This window comes from Dermacentor andersoni, chromosome 10 (genome assembly GCF_023375885.2).
Source record: "Dermacentor andersoni chromosome 10, qqDerAnde1_hic_scaffold, whole genome shotgun sequence".
Taxonomy (NCBI): Eukaryota; Metazoa; Arthropoda; class Arachnida; order Ixodida; family Ixodidae; genus Dermacentor; species Dermacentor andersoni.
Genome location: NC_092823.1, coordinates 10646186 through 10667065, shown reverse-complemented (window position 1 = coordinate 10667065; position 20880 = coordinate 10646186). Strand labels below are relative to the sequence as shown.

The following is a 20880-nucleotide window of genomic DNA, read 5'->3' as shown; positions in this document are numbered from 1 at the left end:
TTCTGCGTCTTTCCATCTAAACCCTACGAACAAGAACGGAGGCGGCGTTGGATCCAAACAGTCAGGCGAGCGGAGTAAGCTCCCGTCTTGTCGCCCTGTCAAGCGGTGTCGGGCTGGTTTCTAAATCAAATTTCGCGTGTGTCCTTGGTTTATTCGATAGTGAAGACGGTCAGCCATGGCAGACAGTACCAAACAGCAGAATCTGCAGTCGGTATTTCGTAGGAAACAATATGAGCAATAGCATGTACCATCCGGCATATGTACCATTTTTCCTTCGCAATGCCACCGCCAAGCCCTTTCCAACGCCACCGCAACAAGTGAACGATACGAAAGGTCAAACTTATCCATTCATTGCCAAGAATTATGTTGGAAGGAAGCTGCCTTGTAATACTGTATGCGCATAGTGCGGGCGCACGCGCGACTAAGCCACCTATGTGTTTATAAAAATGCGCATGCGGATGAGGAATCGGCGCTGAGATGCATCCGGCAAATTTATGTAATTTGTGCTAAATGTAGCCAGGATTGTTACGGATCAAGCAGCGGAGCACTGAAACCTTTGCTTACGCGAGTCAGCTGATGCGATAAAGCTTTCTTCTCCATTGACTGCTGTGGCGAAGTAACATCAGAATTTTTTATGTCTAGCCAGAGAAATATGGAATATCTTCAGGCCAACTAATACTTACGAAACCATAGCGCAGCACGACCGGAGCCATAACTGCTATATAGATTTGCGAGGCAGGCAGCCACGCAAGCATGGCATCGATACACGACGCAACCGTTAATGAAACACACGTGCTCGCCGCGACCCACTGTGAAAAATATATAAAGCTTAAAAAGCTTCTTTCGTCATTTCTTCACTTGATGGCGCTAGCTTCTTTACAAAAACTGTCCACTTGAAGCGGCGTGAAAACGGAAACATACGAACTATAATACGGCTGCGTATGTGTGTGTGTCGTCTGATTGTGTGGCTGGAATATGCCGCGTTTCGTCACCAGGGCGGCGTGCAACGCACGCTTTTCGACGCGCCGCCTATCCAGCGCTGGTTCCCCATAGCGCCTGTTAGGAAACTCCCATACACGGTGGCGCCAGATTTCCCTCTAGGTGTTACATAGAGTTACTATACTGACTCTAGAGGACAAGCTACCCATAGGGCCCATGCATTGAAATCGGGAACCGCAAGAGCGCCGCGCGTGCGTCTATTTGTCGTACAAAAATCCCTCACGTGACCTGATCCTAGGTGCCTAGGGACAGCATCGTTTAGGGATTTTTGAGAAGGCACGATGCTGGCGCCGAGCATGTTCGTCCTCGGCGGGATCGTTCTCTGGACCGCGCGTTGTTCAACGTTGCTCATGTAATCGTGCGTGCGTTGCTTGTGTGTTGGTTGTAGGTTCTGTGTTACTTGGCGGAAAGCAGTGGCGGTGCGGCAATGCGGCTTTGGCCTCGATGAGCTCTGGCACTACAGAATCTGCGTTGTGTGACCCGTCCTTTCTTGAGAACCCGGCGGTGGTGACAATTGAAATATCGAAGTGGCCTAGCGCCTCGGCAGCGAAGTTCTGCGCACCGCGATGTGGCGTCGCCGTGTCCGACTTTGCTGAACGGACATCGAGGCATGTGCTGCTCGCTGCAAGTCATGTAAATGCAACTGCGTCGACCGCCCACTGTTCAGCGCTGAATGTGTGTTTGGTGTGCTGTGCTTGAAACGATTGATGCAGCCGTGCAGCGGGGGTGGCGGATGAGCAGAGTGGCTTAGGGTTTGCGCGTTCACAGACATGTGCTCCTGCCTTGGTCTCATTAGCGGCTGTCGCGGGATTGTGGTGTGCTAGCTCCTTGCCTAGTATGAAGTTTACGACGCTAACACACAGCATGTTTGCGTTTTTCCGCGCTATATGTCATTTGCATGACGGCCGAGTTGAAAACGAGACATATAGTGTTCTTTGCGTTTGTGTGTTGTAAATTACTTTCTATTGTGGAAGTTCTGGGAGTCTTATTACGCAATGAGTGTAAACGTAAACATAAACACATATGTGTGTCTGAAATTTTGAATTACCCATAATACCCTTTACGACTGATAAGTGGGCTACACGGCCTGTGTGAATCAACTACCGTATATTGCGACGCTCTTCCGCGTGGTAGACCGATGCATGGTGCGCGTTTCTTACTGTTGTAAAAACCACTTGTTTATTCACTCAATACAAATGTACGGCTTCTTCGCCGCAGTACATTTTAGTTACGCGGTGAAGCATACTAAAAGTGGGAGGGGGCCGCTATCAGCCAGCATAGTATGTCCACTTAGGTGACCTGAGAGGCGGCGGGTGCGCGAGTGTATAATTAAAGAAGTCTTATTATGTCCAGTGACAGTGGCCCCTTTTCATTTTTAGTATGCTTCACTGCAGTACATTGCTTAGGCTTCACCGCGAAATAATAGTGTATTGCGAGAAAGATAATCGTAAAAAGCCTAATTATGCAACGTTTCTTTTGTAGCTTGCTACACCGCAATACAGGGGTGTAAATAAGCATCGTGCAGTAAAGCATACTAAGAGTGGAAAGGGCACATAGGTTTACACTGTGCTCATTACTTTCAATTGTGACATAATTTGCAAGTGCATCTGTGCTCGTGGTAAGCTTCATTGACAATTCTTTGTACATTACAAATTAATATTGCAATGAAGCTTACTAAAGCACATTCGCCATTATGGTACGTGTTATTCACCTTCAATGCAGGAGCACATTGCAGATTCTTGCCCCTGCTTCTGGCTGGACTGCACATGCTCTTTGAGAATTGATTCATTGTTCATAAGCGCACTGGTACTTTACTCTAAATTGGAGGGCTCAAGTTGATATGAAAGCACAACTTTTATTAAGGGGACAAGATGTTGCCAAGATGGTTGCAGCACAGCTTTCTTTTTTCTTCCAGGCACCTTTTCTACTTGAAGCTTCCATTGCAGTGTTTCGAACACCATTGAACCAGCACATAGTGTATATAAATATTGGACACTGATTGGGAACATCACCTAAGTTCATGCCTATATATAGTAAAAAGGTGTGGCACGACCAGACAAAATAAAAGAAGGGGGTGGGCTGTAGCAATACTAAGTGTTAAATGGTGCTTTATCCTTTCGCTTGAGTTTTCTGTTTTTGTGCTGTTTATGAATCCTCCGCAGTAACCATGCGAGTGCTGAGCTTGAGCTTGTTGGTTTCAAGTCTCATGGTTGTTACGAACAGAACAGTGTGATAAACGAACAAGGGCTTTGAGGCATCCATTCACCTTGCTTTTCTCATGGTGCTGCTTCATAAGCACCGTGAGCATCTAGGCCAATTTGGAAGGGAGGTTTGTTGCAATTGCTTTTGAACTTTATTGCCACCAAACCAACAGTGCTCTCAATGACAGCTTTTGGACAGTAGAATGCTTGCACCCAGCAAAGTCTTAAGAAGGAAGCATTCAGGATGTGCAAAATAGGCTTTTGAAGCTGGCAGCATTACTGAAGGGGCTTTGCCCATCTGCCCTCTTTATGGATACACAAAGATGATTTCCTCTTTAATAGGGATTGTTTCAGAGGTCGTTATATGGCAACAGTGTTGGGTGTTTAGTAGCTTGTCTTTGCCCACTGTTAATAACCTGTTCCTTCTCCAGTGCCCCTGTGAAGTGCCTACTTTTTGGACACAGTGTGCTGTCCATGCATTCATGCATTTTTAGCTTGTAAAGACGTCTATTACCCCTTGCCTCAAGCTGGTCTTTGCTGATGTCACCCAAGAAGGCATTGGGGAGTATGGCAATGTACGCTTACAAAACACTGTCGATACCAGTGAAACTAAATTAATGGAGCCGCTGTTCTTTTTTTGTCCACTCCATCCTTGTTAGTTACAATGAGCAATGGCCGAACAGAAGGCATATGTAGTTGGTCGTGCATAGCCTGCGCACTAAGACTTGTTGGCATGTTATGACCTTAGCACATTGTTTATATGTAAAAACCTTCCGATGTGTTGATGACTTCCTTCTCTTTATCATACTTTGCCTGGTGGAGCCAGCAAGTGACTCAATCAGATGTTCAACAGGCTTCCCACTAGTTTTGCCAGAGTCTCCTTACCAGGGTGCTGCTCATAGATATCTGTTTTCTTGACCTTGCACTGCACTTCAACCATGGCCACACCTGCTAAACCTATAGCATGCGATCAAAAAAGTGCTATACATCATGTTGCTCCAAACTCGTGTAACATGTGCTACAAGGCCTTGAGTAACACCCTCATTTATTTACGCCCTCATCATACTGTATGAAGCTTCGCATGATAAGTGCGACAATTAACATCTGCCGGTTTTTCAGTGTTATTCCTGTCCAGCTTGCTGAAAGCTATCCTGAGTGTTTCAAAAAGCAAACGACCGCTGCTAGACAAGAAGTGCTTAAAACAAGGGTCGCTATAACCACATATGTCACACGAAATGAAGGCCACTGAGTATACAGGCCGTTTACTTCATCTCCGACAAGCTTGGTTCTCCCTTTCCTAGTGAGTGAACTCAACTTGCCCCGAATACATGGCCTGTGACAAACTATGTGCCAGATGCTGTGTCCCCTGCAAAGCTGAAGATGCGTATGAGATCCTGACACCCTGCAGCGGCTTCTACACTGGGCAAACAGGCTACTATAAAAACGACTGCCTTTACTAATATGGTAATAACATGAAAACGGGCAGAAATTTGGCTATTCATTGGACCCAACTGCAGGTGCAAGCCACCCTTCCACCAGATGTGTGTTGTTCACAGAAACTGAAGCTATACAAATGCAGATAAAAACAATGGATGTTTGAAAGTAGTAGAGCTGCACTATATTCTGCACAAGCAGTGCTATCTGCAGCGCTGGTACCTTATAGCCATAATTCATGGCTGCACCACCATGCAAAGGCACTATTATTGAATTATTTACTTCTATTATATTTATGGTGGCCATATATTGCAATTACATATCATCCACATTGTGTGCAATATGGTTAAATGTCAATTATGATAGCCATTCCTAATCTGAAATGCAACAAAAGAGCAAATATAGGCAACAAATTGCAATTCAAAGAGACAAAAGGCAACCAGTGCACAGGATAAGTGACAGACTTCCTTTTATTGAAAAAGAAACGTGACATGTGTCATGCCACCACCAGTGGGTAGCAATCTTTCAAGCTTGGGTGACAGAGGCAAAACTTAGGAAAATGCTACAATCGCGCTGTAAAACGGCCTTGGACACAAAAAAACCGACATCATATTGTACAGAATGAAAGGGCAAGACTTCATCTAAGAACAGTCTATGGCACCACATACTTGAAATGGTGTAAAAAATGTTGCCATGCCCTACCCATAAAGGAAAAGCAACAAACACAGAAAACATGCCTTAAAATGCAATGTGCAGAGTCTGAAACCAAGAAAAAACAACCCGAAAAAGGTTTCGCTAAGTCTTTCAATGATTAAAATTGTCAAACTGTATCATCACTTCTTAATGAACCTGCACAGCTGAAAAGGAAGGAAGGAAAGCTCAATAGCAGGGCTGCAGAAAATGTCACCGAATAAATATACTTTGCTTACCAACGATACCTGTGGTTTAGTTGTGGTCTGTGTATAAACTAATTGTGTATAAACTTTTCTTGTTTAGAATGGCTGAGCGGATAGGGAAAAAATGACCATAAGAGCACCAGGTGTATGCATAGTCTACGCACAAAAAGCCACTGCTTTCTTTTTTTTTCTCTATTACTATTCATGAGTATTTAGGTGCCTTATTAGCACTGCTAACATCCCACTGCAAGACACAAAATTGGGCAAGTTGTGGCATAAAGAAAATTGCAGTTTCACTCATAATGTGAAACAATGATGCAGTAGCTGGTGAAATATGCACAGGAAGCTTACTTCATGCAGTGTTTGCTGAAGTGAACACTTGCCAATGCAAGTCGGTAATCTCCTTAAAAAAGTAAAATAAGTAAGAGTCCTATTTATTTGTGGGAGTTGTGCCTCAGTGTTAAAGCGGAAAGACTTGGCTTTTCTTCCTCCTCTTTCATACCCGGACTTAGCCACTGATCTACACCAAAACAACCCTTTAGCTTCTTACTGCTGAATTCGTTTTGGTTTTCTCAAATCTATATTTGGGCTACGCATTGCTATGTCTCGCGCTTTGCTTGAGGAAGACAAGACACCAACAGCTCCATCCAGTAAATCTGAGAAGCCAAGCACTAGAAGATTAATGAAGCAGATGCACCCAATCATTGTCATCACATGCAAGAAGAAAACTTAACATAGGACTGCCTTCACAAGTGGGAAGGTGATGTGTAAGAACTTGAAGGTGTGGATGCCAGCTCTATATACAGTACGCAGACATTGAGCAGGTGTTAGCCAATCTAGGCACCTGTTGGCTAGATCATGCTCTCCGGGATCAGTATTCACCCCGACTGTACCTTCAGAGTGGCTGAAATGTAGAATTGTGGACTGCCACTCTTTTGATCGTATGTTTGAATCCTCACAGCACAATGAGAACATTATTTGCAATATTCTAGCAAGAAATTTGGGAATTCGAGTGACAACACCAGTAGACATCAGAACAACCAGGGGAGTTAGCCCATAGCAGCTATTGCTGTAAAAAAGAAGACTGGCATAAGCACAAGAATTGAGATGGGCATACTACATGCCTTTGTTCTGGTAGTGGTCCACTACTTTGGTGCTACAGTTAATGATCTGCACTGTCACTGGACATAATAAGAGTTCTTTAATTATACACTCGCGCACCCGCACCTCTCAGGTCGCCTAAGTGGACATTATATGCTGGCTGATAGCGGCCCCCTCCCACTTTTAGTATGCTTCACCGCGTAACTAAGCTGTACCGCAGCGAAGAAGCCGTACATTTGTATTGAGTGAATAAACAAATAGTTTTTACAACAGTACAGAAATAAACGCGCACCATGCATCATTCTACCACACGAAAGAGCGTCGCAACATACGGTAGCTGATTCACACAGGCCGTGTAGCCCACTTATCAGTCGTAAAGGGTATTACGGGTAATTCAAAATTTCAGACACACATATGTGTTTATGTTTACGTTCGCACTCCTTGCGTAATAAGACTCCCAGAACTTCCACAATAGAACGTAATTTACAGCACACAAACGCAAAGAACACAGAGATACGTCTCGTTTTCAACTCGGCCGTCATGCAAATGACATATAGCGCGGAAAAACGTGAACATGCTGTGTGTTAGCGTCGTAAACTTCATACTAGGCTAGGAGCTAGCACACCACAATCCCGCGACAGCCGCTAATGAGACCAAGACCGGAGCACATGTCTGTGAACGCGCAAACCGTAAGCCACTCTGCTCCTCCGCCACCCCCGCTGCACGGCTGCACCACTCGTTTCAAGCACAGCACACCAAACACACATTCAGCGCTGAACAGTGGGCGGTCGACGCAGTTGCATTTACATGACTTGCAGCGAGCAGCACATGCCTCGATGTCCGTTAAGCAAAGTCGGACACGGCGACGCCACATCGCGGTTCGCAGAACTTCGCTGCCGAGGCGCTAGGCCACTTCGATATTTCAATTGTCACCACCGCCGGGTTCTCAAGACAGCACGGGTCACACAACGCAGATTCTGTAGTGCCAGAGCTCATCGAGGCCAAAGCCGCATTGCCGCACCGCCACTACTCACGGCTTTCCGCCAAGTAACACAGAACCTGCAACCAACACAGAAGCAACGCACGCACGATTACATGAGCAATGTTGAACACCGCGCGGTACAGAGAACGATCAAGCCGAGGACGAACACGCCACGGCGTCGCTCGGCGCCAGCATCGCGCCTTCTCAAAAATCCCTAAACGATGCTGTCCCTAGGCACCTAGGATCAGTTCACGTGGGGGATTTTTGTACGACAAATAGACGCACGCGAGCGCCGCCATGTTGCTACGCGCCGAGGTTGCCAGCTCCTGAGACGCTTGCTAGACTTGGTGACAGTAGTCAGTTTTAATCCGGCAACCGTAGCAGCGTAGCAGCATGGCGCCTCGCTAGTAGTGTCGTGATGTGTGCGTGCAGCCGTGTGTTTGGGCTTTATAAGTTGGTTCTTTATTCTATGTTGCGGGACGGTGTGGGTGTGGTCCATGTTTGCCGTACAGGTGGCAGTTATGCAACCGAGGGATGATCCTGTTGAAGTTTCCGGTGGTATGCGGTTTTCAGCGGTCATGCCTGTTGCAGGAGTGTCACGTACTCGACGAGGTTACGAGCTCGAAGCTGTGGTCAGATTCTTCGTTGGCGTTCCGTAATTCTCTTCGCACAGGCGCGGTATCTTGTAAAAGCCGCTTTCGCGATCTATCGTAGCGACGATAGATAGGGTTTCTTTATTATTATAAGTACTGATCCAGCTGTAGGGCACATGTAGCCGACAAACGGAAGTCTCAGGAGAGCACCTGAGATTATAATAAAGCAGGTGGCACAGGAACTCCAGGGCACCCAAGGGACAGTGGGGGGATCAAAGCTCGAAGCAGAACGGTACGCAGGTTGGGGCCGCCGAGGCAGGTGTGTGCCAGGGAGTGTTCGCAGGGACAGCTCCCCTGGCACGCGCAGCAGTGCCTCGCAAGGTCGAGATACTTTAAAGGCACCTGCGCCCATGATCTTTCTTTTGCCTCGGTGCAGTTAGCACGATTAATGAGAATAATATGGAGGGCATCCGGTGCAGTCGCGAATGCGTCATGGCAAATGTAGCTCGCGTCGCCTGGCGTGTGTAGTAATATCAGAGTTGGCTGTATGAACTTTATGCATAATACGCTTTATTACGGTACCTTAACGGAATGGGTCTAGAGGACGGTGTTGGTACATTTTTTTCGTACCGCCCTAATCCTGTTATACCCCCCACTACAAACACACACACATACCCCCCCCCCCCTTTTTTATGTATACATACAATTCCTTGCCATGATGGATGATAGCCTCCTTTATTTTTGAAAAATAGAGGAGGCTATGGACGGATTGACCAGTTCAAGTTGTCAACTTGTCAGTAACTGTCATAGGAATGGCTGTAATAAACACAATTCCACGATCGGATTGTTTACTTTCATTTTTTGTTGTAACACTGAGGACTACATAGAACTTTATTTTGTATATGTGAGAGAAGTATGTGGATATCACGAGCTTAAGCCAATGTGCGATACACAGACAAAACATCTGCTACAACATGAACTGAATTGAGGGCCACACAATACATACGTAATTAAAGGTGCAAAATATAGGGGGAAGCTTCAAAATACGCTCTGTAGCACTGCAAAGTATAACATATATTGTATGTGTACAATAAATGTTCAAAAAAACAATGCATCAATGTCCCATTTGCCTTCAAGTTTATTATCAAGTTCAAGTTTACTGAAGTTTATTATGAGCATATGTACAACAGGAATCTACTAACATACCCGCAGTTAAGGTGGCTGTTCGAGGTGTGCTGGCTGCCTCAGTGTAAGAAAAAGAAATTAGGCGAATGTCGACACCAGTGCCACTGCTTCTTGCCTCTGACCTGCACGTGCCTCCGCGGCATCTTTGTGCACAAGTGTGCTGGCGTGGCGAACGTAGGAGTCATCCGAGAGAAAGAGTATTGTTTACGTGGAGAAGTGGCTGTTCACATTGCCTGTCGCTTTCCCTCAAATGTTTCCTTGGCGACTAGGGTGACACACCCACAGTCAAGGTGGCTGTTCGAGGTGTGCTCGCTGTCTAAACGAAAGAAAAAGAAAGAAATTAGATGAATGTCGATACTAGTGCTATTGCTTCTTGCCTCTTACCTGCATTTGCCTCCACGGCCTCTTGGCTTGCGGAGTCTGTATGAGGGAGCTGCTGTGGCTAGGCGAAGGCATTGTCGAAGGAAAAAGAAAAGGCCATTCAAATGGAGAATTATAGAAATAAATGCAGTTCTTATGTCTGTTTCTTGCACTGTTCTTGCCTAAAAGTTTTCAAAGACAGTGTCCAGAATACACCAGCACTTTGACTGCTTTTGCTGTTTACCTGTAAGTGTTGCTGTGAGATCCTTAGTATGGCTGCGTGCAGCATTGTAACACTTAGTGGAGGCATTTGAAGTGGTAGCCAAAAATATAAAGAATAATCCTTGTCTGCATGAATGCTTTAAATTTCTAGATACAGTGGTAACTATTACTATTGGTGCAAGGCGACATCTATGCGGCAAGTGCCATAGCTCGAAACTGAATTTTTCCTTTAGTGTTTCACAAGGTGTCTGATATGTCCACATTAGACGTGATCCGTTTCTTATTATTTATCCCAGTGTGGAGAGAGCATCATTAAATAGTTTTTTTTTATTTTTGCATGGCTTGCTTTTTGGTTTGTTTCTGAATTTATCAAACAGCAGTGACTCATGATATGACAGTCATCAGCTTTAGTTTTTCAGAAAAACAACGCATTTCCTGACCCATTGTGTGCTATACCATTACTCGCATAATTTCCCAGAGTATTCTACCTATACTGACTTGCTTGATTTCCACTAAAGAATCTTGCATCTTCAAATACCATTCTTTCCTTAAAATCATTCGACACTTCTCATAATTTCTCTACCTTGGGCTTCTGATACTCTGCATTCACCATTTTTGCTTGTTTCTGACTAGAAATGTCTTCTTTAATTTCGAGCTTAAATTTTACCTTTGGAACACACGGAAGGGCTTGCATTGCATATCTGCATAAAAGGGAAACATGTTTCATGCGAAATCCAATTGAAGATTGATGAATGCAGCTTGCAGTGTGATATGACTGAATGATCCATAAAAGTAACTCATCTCACTTGGTAAATTAAAGCACTTATTAGTGTGATGTACAAGATACGTTACACTAACGTGGTGGGTTCTCTTGCTTATACAGCAAAAGAATCGGTGCGCGAGAAAAAAAATTATTTTTGCATACCCCTTGTACACACTGATTTAAGGAAAATGAGCTGGAGCTGTCCACATAATCTACTTATTTTACCTGCGAGTATGGTCAACAAAAATGTGTCCTAGCTGCTTAGTGGTATTTGAGATTATATCAGTATTGCATATGTGCCTGGTGTCTAAAATAACTGAATTTTGAAAATGCTCGCAGGGATCTGATGTGCATATCTGCAGTTTATGGATACATGTAAAAGACTCAGCATCAAGTGCAAGTGAACGGACCTACAGGCCCGAAGTCGATCATGCAAATAGATTCGCTGCACAAATTTGTGACCAAAAAAGATATTCCATATGAAATGGCATGCAAGGAAGTGTTGAAAATATTGCACAGTTAATAAAACGCCTACGCTATTAATATGTGGGTTGATACACTCGTTATGCAAAACGAAGGTGAGGCGTGCAGACAGGACACAAGAATAGAGTATTTACAAGCAAACATGCAACACGAGCGCCGCCCACTTCTCTACTCTTGTGTCCTGTCTGCACGCCTCACCTCTGTTTTGCATAACGAATCCTTACCAACTAGCTCAGCTTTCTGTCGTTCTAAGTCTCGATGCACTCGATTTCGTCCGCATTAGGCACTCGCCTCTTGATTACTTCGTGGCACAGAAATACTCGGCATCAGGCTGTTTTTCTGCTGTGGCCTTTGTAGAAGCATGATTGTTCAAAGTGCAACAATTAAACAGATTCTTTGAGTTGCTTGTGGCTTCGCCAGTACAATTCCGGTGCGCTGGTCCGCCTGTCCAGCAATTTCCTACTGAAGGGAAACCTGCAAATAAAAACGCCGCTCCGCATGTAGAAAAATGCTCTACTGTGACGCTTCTCAAACGATTGTGATGCCCCACAAGAGCTGCCTACTCGCGTGATATTCTCAACAAGGAGATACATTCGTTTACTTACATGTGAATGTATATGCCTGGGCACTTCGGGGCTTCGGTGGCACAGAAGGCACGAGTGTGCCATAGCGTCCGATGTCGACGCGCGATCGCATGTCAAACCTAAACTGTACGAAACTACTACGCGTCGAAAAAAACAGATTCGAAACCGAAATTCGCGTCATCCTTTATTAAATGAATGCGTAGTTCGTGATTTACATAAGTCACGGACTTAGTGATCGCTTTCTGTAAAGTTAATATTAACCCACCACCTTCATAAAACCTCAGGTATGCGTTTTTAGATGACAAAGCATACGGTGACCTGTAGTTGTTTTCAGCTCTTTCAATAGTAATTGCGCTGGCCACATTGACCAGTAGCAACAGGGCGGCGCCCTAGAGGTTCCCACTTTTCCGGCCCAGCTTTTCCTCTAGAGTTGTTCTACTAACTCTATGAGGTGTTATAGTGAGAAACTTTATGGTTCGGACTCTGCTACTACGTCGTAGGCCTAGCGTCACCACGTTGATAGCGATAGGCAGGAGCTGCGAAGTTATCGGTGCTGTGATTGTGTTGTGCGTTCGCTTTGCTGACAATGAGCTCTCCTGGCCCCCGCGTTCAAAAGAAGCGACGCCAGTTATCGCTCAAAAAAAAAAAGTGGACATTTTGACGCAGCTGAATGCTGGAAGAAAGCAAGCCGACCTGTGCAGGGAGCGTGATATACCCCCTTCAACAATGGCAACGATGCTCAAGGATCGGTAAAAGATCATGAAATTGCATCGAGAGTCACAGCTGGCTCCCTCAAGAAAACGCTTGCGGCTTGGCAACTACCAGAACGTCGACGACGCCGTCCCCACGTGGTTTAAGGATGCCAGACAAAACGATGTCTCTTTGTCAGACCCGATTATTCAAGAGAAGGTGCTACAGTTCGCGGCGATCTTGGACATCAACGGTTTTGAAGCAACTTCCGAATGGCTTTACCGCTTCCGGAAAAAGGATGACATTGCGTGGCAGGTTGCTTGTGGCGAAGAAAAGGCAGCAGACGCTGAGAGTGCGGTTGCTTGGCGGGACGAGCGCTTTCAAGAGATCATCGAGTCTTTCTCTCCAGACGACGTTTTCAACGGCGATGAAACGGCGTTATTTTATCAGTTGTTGCCTGATAAAACAATGAACTTCAATGGTGACAGGTGCAAGAGCAGAAAGAAATCACGTCTTCGCGTGTCGGTTCGGTTGTGCTGCAACTCCACGGGCACGGAAGAACTCAAGCCGCTAGTTGTTGGTAAGTCTGCTAAGCCGCGCTGCTTGAAAAACGTCTCGTTCCCTTGCTACTACCGAGCCAACAAAAAAGCGTGGATGACGCGAGAATTGTTCACGCAGTGGCTGCTGCAGCTCGATGACACAGCGAAGAAGAAAGACAAAAATTATCCTCATCGTTGACAATTGCTCGGCGCATATCGTGAACGTGCGATTGAGCAATGCCCCCGAATTGTACTTCTTTGCTCAACCTTTGGACCAGGGCATCATCAGATGTGTGAAGGCCGAATTTCGGAAGCGTCTTGTGCAGCGCCTCCTGATGAATATTCGACTGAAGCTGCCCATACAGGTAAACATTCCTCAAGCTGCAGAAATGCTTCCAGGTTCGTGGTGGAACCTGAAGGCAAGCACGATCAGCAACTGCTGGCAAAAGGCTTCTATAGGCTTCAGCTACGCCACAAGACTAGAGGACACAGAGGAGCTCTACCCGGAACTGTGGAATGAGCTTACCGAGAAGCTCCCCGTCGACACCGTAGTAACCTTCGATGATTACATTCACTGCGACAGCGCGGCGGCTACATCCGCGGAGCTCACCAACGAAGACGTCGTGAATAAAGTGCGTGAGCAAGAAGATTGCAGTAGTGACGAAGACGATGCCGGCACTAAATCAACATGCGAAGAGGAAGAGACTATTTCCAGCTCGGATGTTTTCGTCTTTCTAGAAAAGATGCGATCATCCCTCAGGCGCTGTAAAGATGTCCCCGATGACGTTCAGAGGAAGGTCGAGGTTGTGGAGGCGTTCGTCCTGCAGCACTTGCTGTCTATTCGCCAGAAAAAGATTACAGACTTCTCCAAGCAATAAATTGTAGTTAAACTGTGCCCAGCGTTCTCGTTTAGTATTTACGTACGAACACGTGCATCTGCTGCAAAGGTATGTAATTTTCTTTGTTGTGCTACATTACTGACATGAAATTATTGGTTTTTTCAGTACTACGATAATTCAAATTAACGCATTAAATTCGGCGGTCCCGTGAAATTTAATAACGAGATTCTACTGTATTTCATGTCATGAGACGTGTCGTTGTGATAGCGTAATGCCGTCTGGCACGACCTCGTAGTCGAGTGCGCCAATGCGGCGGATGATCTTGTAGGGTGCGAAACAGCGGCGTAAAAGCTTCTCGCCGAGTCTTCGTTGGTGTATCGGTGTCCAAACCCAAACACGGTCGCCGGGCTGGTACTTGACATATGGTCGCCGAAGGTTGTGTCGGCTATCGGTTCTCTGCTGGTTCTTCATCTGCAGGCGGGTGAGCTGTCGGGCTTCTTCGGCGCGCTGGATATATGTGGCAACGTCAAGATTCTCTTCGTCAGTGACGTGCGGCAACATGGCGTCGAGGGTCGTCGTAGGATTCCTGCCGTAAACCAGCTTGAACGGCGTGACCCATGTTTCTTGCACCGCCGTGACGGCAGGACGGCATCCCACGTCTTGTGCTCGACGTCGACGTACATTGCTAGCATGTCAGCGAGGGTCTTGTTCAGGCGCTCCTTGAGACCATTCGTCTGTGGGTGGTAGGCAGTTGTCCTCTTGTGGCTTATCTGGCTGCATTGCAGAATGGCTTGGGTGAGCTCCACTGTAAAGGTCATTCCTCTGTCGGTGATGATGACTTCTGGGGCAGCATGTTGCAGCAGCATGTTCGCGACGAAGTATTTCGCCACTTCGGCTGTGGTACTTTTCGGCAGAGCTTTAGTTTCAGTGAAACGGGTGAGGTTTCACAATGATTCACTTATTTCCGGATCTTGACGTTGGAAAGCATCCCGACAAATACATCCCCATCTGCTGAAACGGTCGGCAAGGAGCTTCGATCGGCTGTAGTAATCCCGCTGGCCTTGTCAGTGGTGTCTTACGTCGCTGACACTCTCGGCATGTCTTGACGTAACGGGCGATGTCGGCGGTCAGGCGCAGCCAGTAATACCTTTCCTGTATCCTCGATAGCGTCCGGGAGAATCCGAGGTGACCAGCGGTCGCATGTCATATGTAGCGCGTGCAGTACTTCCGGACGGAGTGTTCAGGGAACAACAAGAAGGCAGTTGGCGCGGACTGATGAGAAGGCCTTCTTCACGAGTAGGTTCTTTTGAATTGAAAACGAAGACAGTCCTCGTCTAAATGCCTTAGGGACAACGTCGATGTTCCCTTCCAAATACTCGACGATGCCTTTTAGCTCCGGGTCCGCCCGTTGCTGTTCAGCGAAGTCTTCCGCGCTTATTTTTCCAAGGAAGGCGTCTTCATCCTCGTCGTCCTGCGGCGGAGAGTCAATGGGGGCGCATGATAGGCAGTCAGTATCAGTGTTTTCGTCCGGACTTGTAGATTACAGTGATGTCATATTCTTGCAGTTGGAGGCTCCACTGCGCCAGGCGTCCTGAGGAGTCCTTTAATTTCGCTAGCTAACGCAACGCGTGATGGTCGCTGACGACCTTGAATGGCCTGCCATATAGGTAAGGACGGAATTTTGCTGCAGCCCAAATGATGGCGAGGCATTCCTTTTTTTTTAATGCGAGGGTAAATGCCTTGGGGCATGCAGGGGTATGAGATGGGGGTGAGTAAGGACGATTAAATGAATGAAAAAAGATTTGCGGATTTACTGAAGTCCAAGAGGGATCGATAATGTGGTCCCTGCGTCCACGCAGTGTAATCGCTAGGATGCGGCGAAAGTCCCGCGGCTGCGAGGTGCCGGAGCCTTGTCGGTTTGAATGCAGGGAAAATCCATAGCAGGTAGTGGATGTTGGCTTCAGCATTTCGTGACTTGCAGACTGGACACCCAGGGCGAGGATATAACAGGGGAAATTGCCGCCACTTCCGAGTCACGGCAGGAGTGAGGGCAACCCTGACCCGGATCCTCCGAAGCGCAACCTCCTTTGCACGGGTAAGGCCACGGGGGAGGTTTACCGCACATGGAGGTATGAAGGCACGTGTGCGGCGCCGGAGGTGCTCCTTTCTTGTTAAAAGAAGGGTGGCATCATCTAGGTGAAAGAGATGAGGCAGTGACGATGGAAAGGTCGCTATACGGGTCGCAGAATCCGCACGGCTTTGGAAGCTTAGAAGGTCGCGTGGGATCCACTCGATAGATATTGGCTGCGGGATGCATGCCGCCAGAAGATGGATTTGTTGACATATTTCAGGGCCGTGACTGACGCGTCGCAGAAGCCGCGTCAACTTGAGGGCATCATTGCGGATTACGATGCGGGCCGCGGGGACCATGGGAAAAGCGGCCACAGGATGAGTATTTGCTTTTGCGGAAGAACAAGCTACTACTGAGTGTGCACGTATAAGCAGCTGGCACAATTCTAGCGATGAAGAAGTTGAAGACGGTGGCGATCAAGTGGGTGCCTGCGTTATGTTGAGGCGGCGACTGCTCCCAACCTGGATACCGTGCAGCGTGTCCTTTTGAACGAATTGTGTAAGAGGAAGAAAAAAAATATTTATGAAGAAGACGACGGAAAGCGGATGCGTTTCACGTCGGCTCCGTAAACTTCGAATGATTGCCGGCGTTTTTTCGACTGGAACTACGAAATTCACATCTCAGAAGAAGCAGGAAGACCCAAGGATCACCTGGGCACCTAATCAACAAGGTGGGCCATTTTCAGAAACCATTTCAAACAGTTTGCCACGCCGACCGGGAAGCCTAAGCCTAGCGAGATCATTCCCGTCGCCATGTATCACCAGCCACGGCGACTGACGTGCTGAGCCTAACGCCATGATCAGAGCCGGAGAAAACCCCTCTACCCGGCTCTCGACGACCATTACGGTGAACATGGAGGTGGTAAGCGTAGACGGCGAAGATATTCAACCAGAAGAATTGGACCAAGGCCATTGGTTCGAAATTAAAAGAAATCATCGAAGTGATAAAACACCACTTCAGCGAGATCACGAAGCTACCTGGAACAAGAAATGGGCAATCGGCAGATTCGACAATTAATCGTCGCAAGCCGCATGCCACACTTACCAGTAGACGACTACAGGATCATTATTAGACCAAGAGGCGGACTCAACTTGACCGAACACGGTGCAGAACGCATTTGCAGCGTACGACGTGCTGCAAATGTTGAACGCACAGCGGATGAAGAAGATAATCTTTGCCTCAACCACAAGCAGAACATTTTAGTCCTCAGCACACCATCGAAAGAAAGAGCCCAAAAATACGTCGCAATAACCAGTCTGAGCATTGGTAGCAAGGAATATGAAGTCTGTTCCTATCGCGCAGCACCGGAGAACACCTCGAAAGGAGTCATCCGAGGTACCTGTGCCGATGAAAGCCCGGAAGACATCGTTAGGAAGCTGGTCACTCCACGCAACCCCAGCGTCCTCTACGCCAAGCGTATGGACAATACAAACAACGTAATCGTCATTTTTGAAGGATATTACGTCCCTAGCTATGTGAACTATGGAGCTGCGCTCGTTCGATACGCACTTTACAAGAAACAATTTGACATCTGTTACGAATGCGGAAGACTTGGTCACCGAGCGAACGTATGCCCCAATCCTACTGATAAAATTTGCCAGAGTTGCGGCATCAAGAAGCCAAAGCAAGACCACGAATGCAAAGCAGAATGCCCACTATGCGGAAAAGACCACCCGACCGGGAATAAACGATGCCAAGCAAGGTACCGCATCCCATACCTCGTCAAAAGACGAAGATGGGAACGTGCCCGGAAAGAGGAACAAGTGGAATAAGAAAACTACGGCGATAAACAAAGAAAACCAAGTACAGCCATCAGGAACAGAAGAGGCAGAAGCAGATCACGCTCCGGCAACCGATCAAGGTCAAGGTCAAGGTCCCGACCCCGCAATGGCAGCCCAATCAAGCCACCACAGACCATTGGCAACAGCAAGGGCACTACCGGCGACTACACCACCGGACTCCCATCATAGGTGAGCTGGGCTGACGTAGCTTCCGGGGCGCGCGCGGGCAGAGGCTGCACCTAACACTAGAAATAGAGAGTTAGAAAAAGAACTAGCAAAGATGAAACAAATGATGCTAGAACATCATCAGCGGATTGTCGCTCTTGAAGAAGAAGACTCTCAAAAACGGGTGGGGTAAAACATTAGATAGTATTGAGGAAAAAGAGGCAGATATGGAAGAAGAGGCTAACACGCCAGCCAAGCGCAAAGCCACGGACGTTAACGAGACGATCACAGTTAAAGAGACCAAGTCCGTTAAACCTCTTGAGAAAAGACAGAATGAACTTGAAAGCAAAATTGAAATTCAAGAAAACAAACTAGACAACATAGATACACGTTTTAAAGACATGGGTACGGAAATTACCCAGCAAGTTACATAGACTATTATGACGCAAATACAACAGCAATTTAACACAATCGCTACAAAATTCACCGACATTGAATCTCGTATGAAGTCATGGGGACCACAAAACCAGTGGTCAGACAAGCATACGCGCAACAGCTCTGTAACCAACAATGGGAAGCAACATGCACCAATATGGATAATGAATTAGGATTGTCCAGAACGTGGAACTTCCTCAGGCACCTTTTGAATCCTTAGGAAAGTAAAGCCACGTACAGACAAAACACAAACAAAATCTTACATGCATATGACAAAACTGAAGCAGCTTTTATCGATGAGATAGCCGCAAGGCATTTATCTCGGGCTAAGCCAACAATTCACCCAGTTTACACAGGCACCAAAAACAGACAATTAAACGAAGAGATTAGCGAGGCGGGATTGAGAGCAGCTCTACAAAAGCTTAACACTACATCCGCGCCGGGACTGGACGGAATAACAAACAAGACGATCCGAAATATCGATGATGCCTCTCTAGAACAACGTACCAAGTATATGAACGAATGCTGGGAATCCGGTACAATACCACAACAATGGAAAACGGCCCAGATTATTCTAATACCTAAACCAGGCAGTTGGAGAACCTGAGACCCATTTCACTCACGTCCCGTGTGGGCAAGCTCATGGAGCACGTTGTCCTAACGAGACCGACCAACTGTCTCGAGGATAACGACGTTGTCCCCCCTAGAATGTTGGGCTTCCGGAGAAATTTGTCCACACAGGATGCAATGCTCCAACTTAAGCATCAAATTATAGATAACACAAGTCGGAACACCAAAGCTATCCTAGGATTGGACCTAAAGAAAGCTTTTGACAGTGTTACCCACGAAACAATACTAAACAGAATAAATGAGCTAGGCCTAGGCCAGCGAGTATACAGTTATATACGAGACTTTCGTACCAACTGAAAAGCACACATAAAGATAGGAGACCTTAACTCCGAAGAACTACAGATTGGAAGCGCAGGTACGCCCCAAGGTTCAGTAATATAACCGATGCTGTTTAACCTGGACTTTATTGGATTACCAGCAAAGCTACAGGAAATCGATGGCCTCAATCATACCATCTACGCTGACGATATCACCCTCTGGGTGAGCAATGGCAACGATGGACAGGTTGAAAACACATTACAACGTGCGATAGAAGCAGTTGAACAATACCTAGCAGGAACCGGACTGGCGTGTTCGGCAGAGAAATCTGAGCTCCTCATTTATGTACCGTCGCGACGTGGCCGAAAACCACGCACCTACGAGGAACGATACAATTCGGAAATTCACCTAACTACGGCAGAAGGTGCGCCCATACCCAAGGTTGACAAGATCAGAGTATTGGGCGTCATCATTGAAAGTAACGGCTACAATGGAGATACCATACGAAAATTAGACAATATAACTTCTCAAATCATGTGGCTACTTAAACGAATAGCCAACAAACATTGTGGAATGAAAGAAGGCAATCTGATTCGACTAGCCAAGCGTTCATAATAAGCAGAATAGTATACGTGGCACCGTACCTACGATGGTACTCGTGAGAAAAATACAAATTAGACTGCTTAATCAGAAAAATCTACAAGCAAGCAATCGGACTCTCGATCACCACCAGCAACGATATACTACTGCAGTTAGGTCTCCACAATACACTGGATGAGCTAATCGAGGCACAACGAATAGCACAATACGAACGCCTGTCCAAAACTAAAACAGGTAGGCAAATATTGGATCGCCTAGGTATAAAGTATCATACCCAACATGGCGTCAAAGTAGATGTAAAGAGATGTAAAAAAAATTTTTTTTTCCTAGAGAACCACTGCTTCCTGTTGTGTGCAACTGAGGAAAGCGGTTCAGAAACAGCAGCAGAATTGCAGTAAGGACAGCCCTGATCGCATTATTTTTCTAATGTACATGAGCTGATTCAGCCTTTCTGGCTCTTCGAGAAGTTGGCAGCTTTTCCAGAGAAAAGTTCGCGATCCGGTACTCTATTACGTCCTAAAAAAAAGATTTTGTGCCACAACAACACACACAAGAAAGTCGACGACACCACGGGAGCTACTTCAACTATTTAATGAGGGTGAAAGCACTCGACATATATAGCCCTCTAAAACACCGCGCACGCGCACGCATACAAGGCAACATGGAGTAAAAGGTCTTATCAAAGTAGGCGCGATAGAAACTTCAGGTCAGCCTCGTAAAGAAAAACCGATGTGGCACTAACACAGTTCGGACCGGCTTTCTTGATGTAGAAGGCTTCCAGTGTTTCACACGATGTCTGATGCCTGCCTCTACCCAGAATCCTCGCATCGCGGAACCGTGGAAAACAATCGGTGCACTCCCTGCAGTGATCCACAAGTCGCTCACCTTCATTATTTTTTATACCTTTTGCATGCTCCCTAAGCCGGTCGTTCACACAACGCCCGGTCTGTCCAATGTAGGATTTCCCGCAGGACAGAGGAATTTCATATGCGACGTTTGTGGCACACTT

General features: G+C 46.6%; 1 protein-coding gene across 2 annotated transcripts in view; it reads left to right on the top strand.

Moving 5' to 3' along the window:
- LOC126519703 (sphingosine-1-phosphate phosphatase 2-like) overlaps positions 1–20880 on the top strand; it is a 367121-nt gene that overhangs the window by 173313 nt on the left and 172928 nt on the right. The window contains exon 5 of one of the 2 annotated variants that reach the window (XM_055065385.2): positions 11076–13900. The exons of the other annotated variant lie outside the window; for it this stretch is intronic. Coding sequence (XP_054921360.1) covers positions 11076–11219 — 144 coding nt within the window. The 3' untranslated portion in view covers positions 11220–13900. Of the gene's footprint in view, positions 1–11075; positions 13901–20880 lie in introns of those variants that run through there. 2 annotated transcript variants of the gene reach the window in all.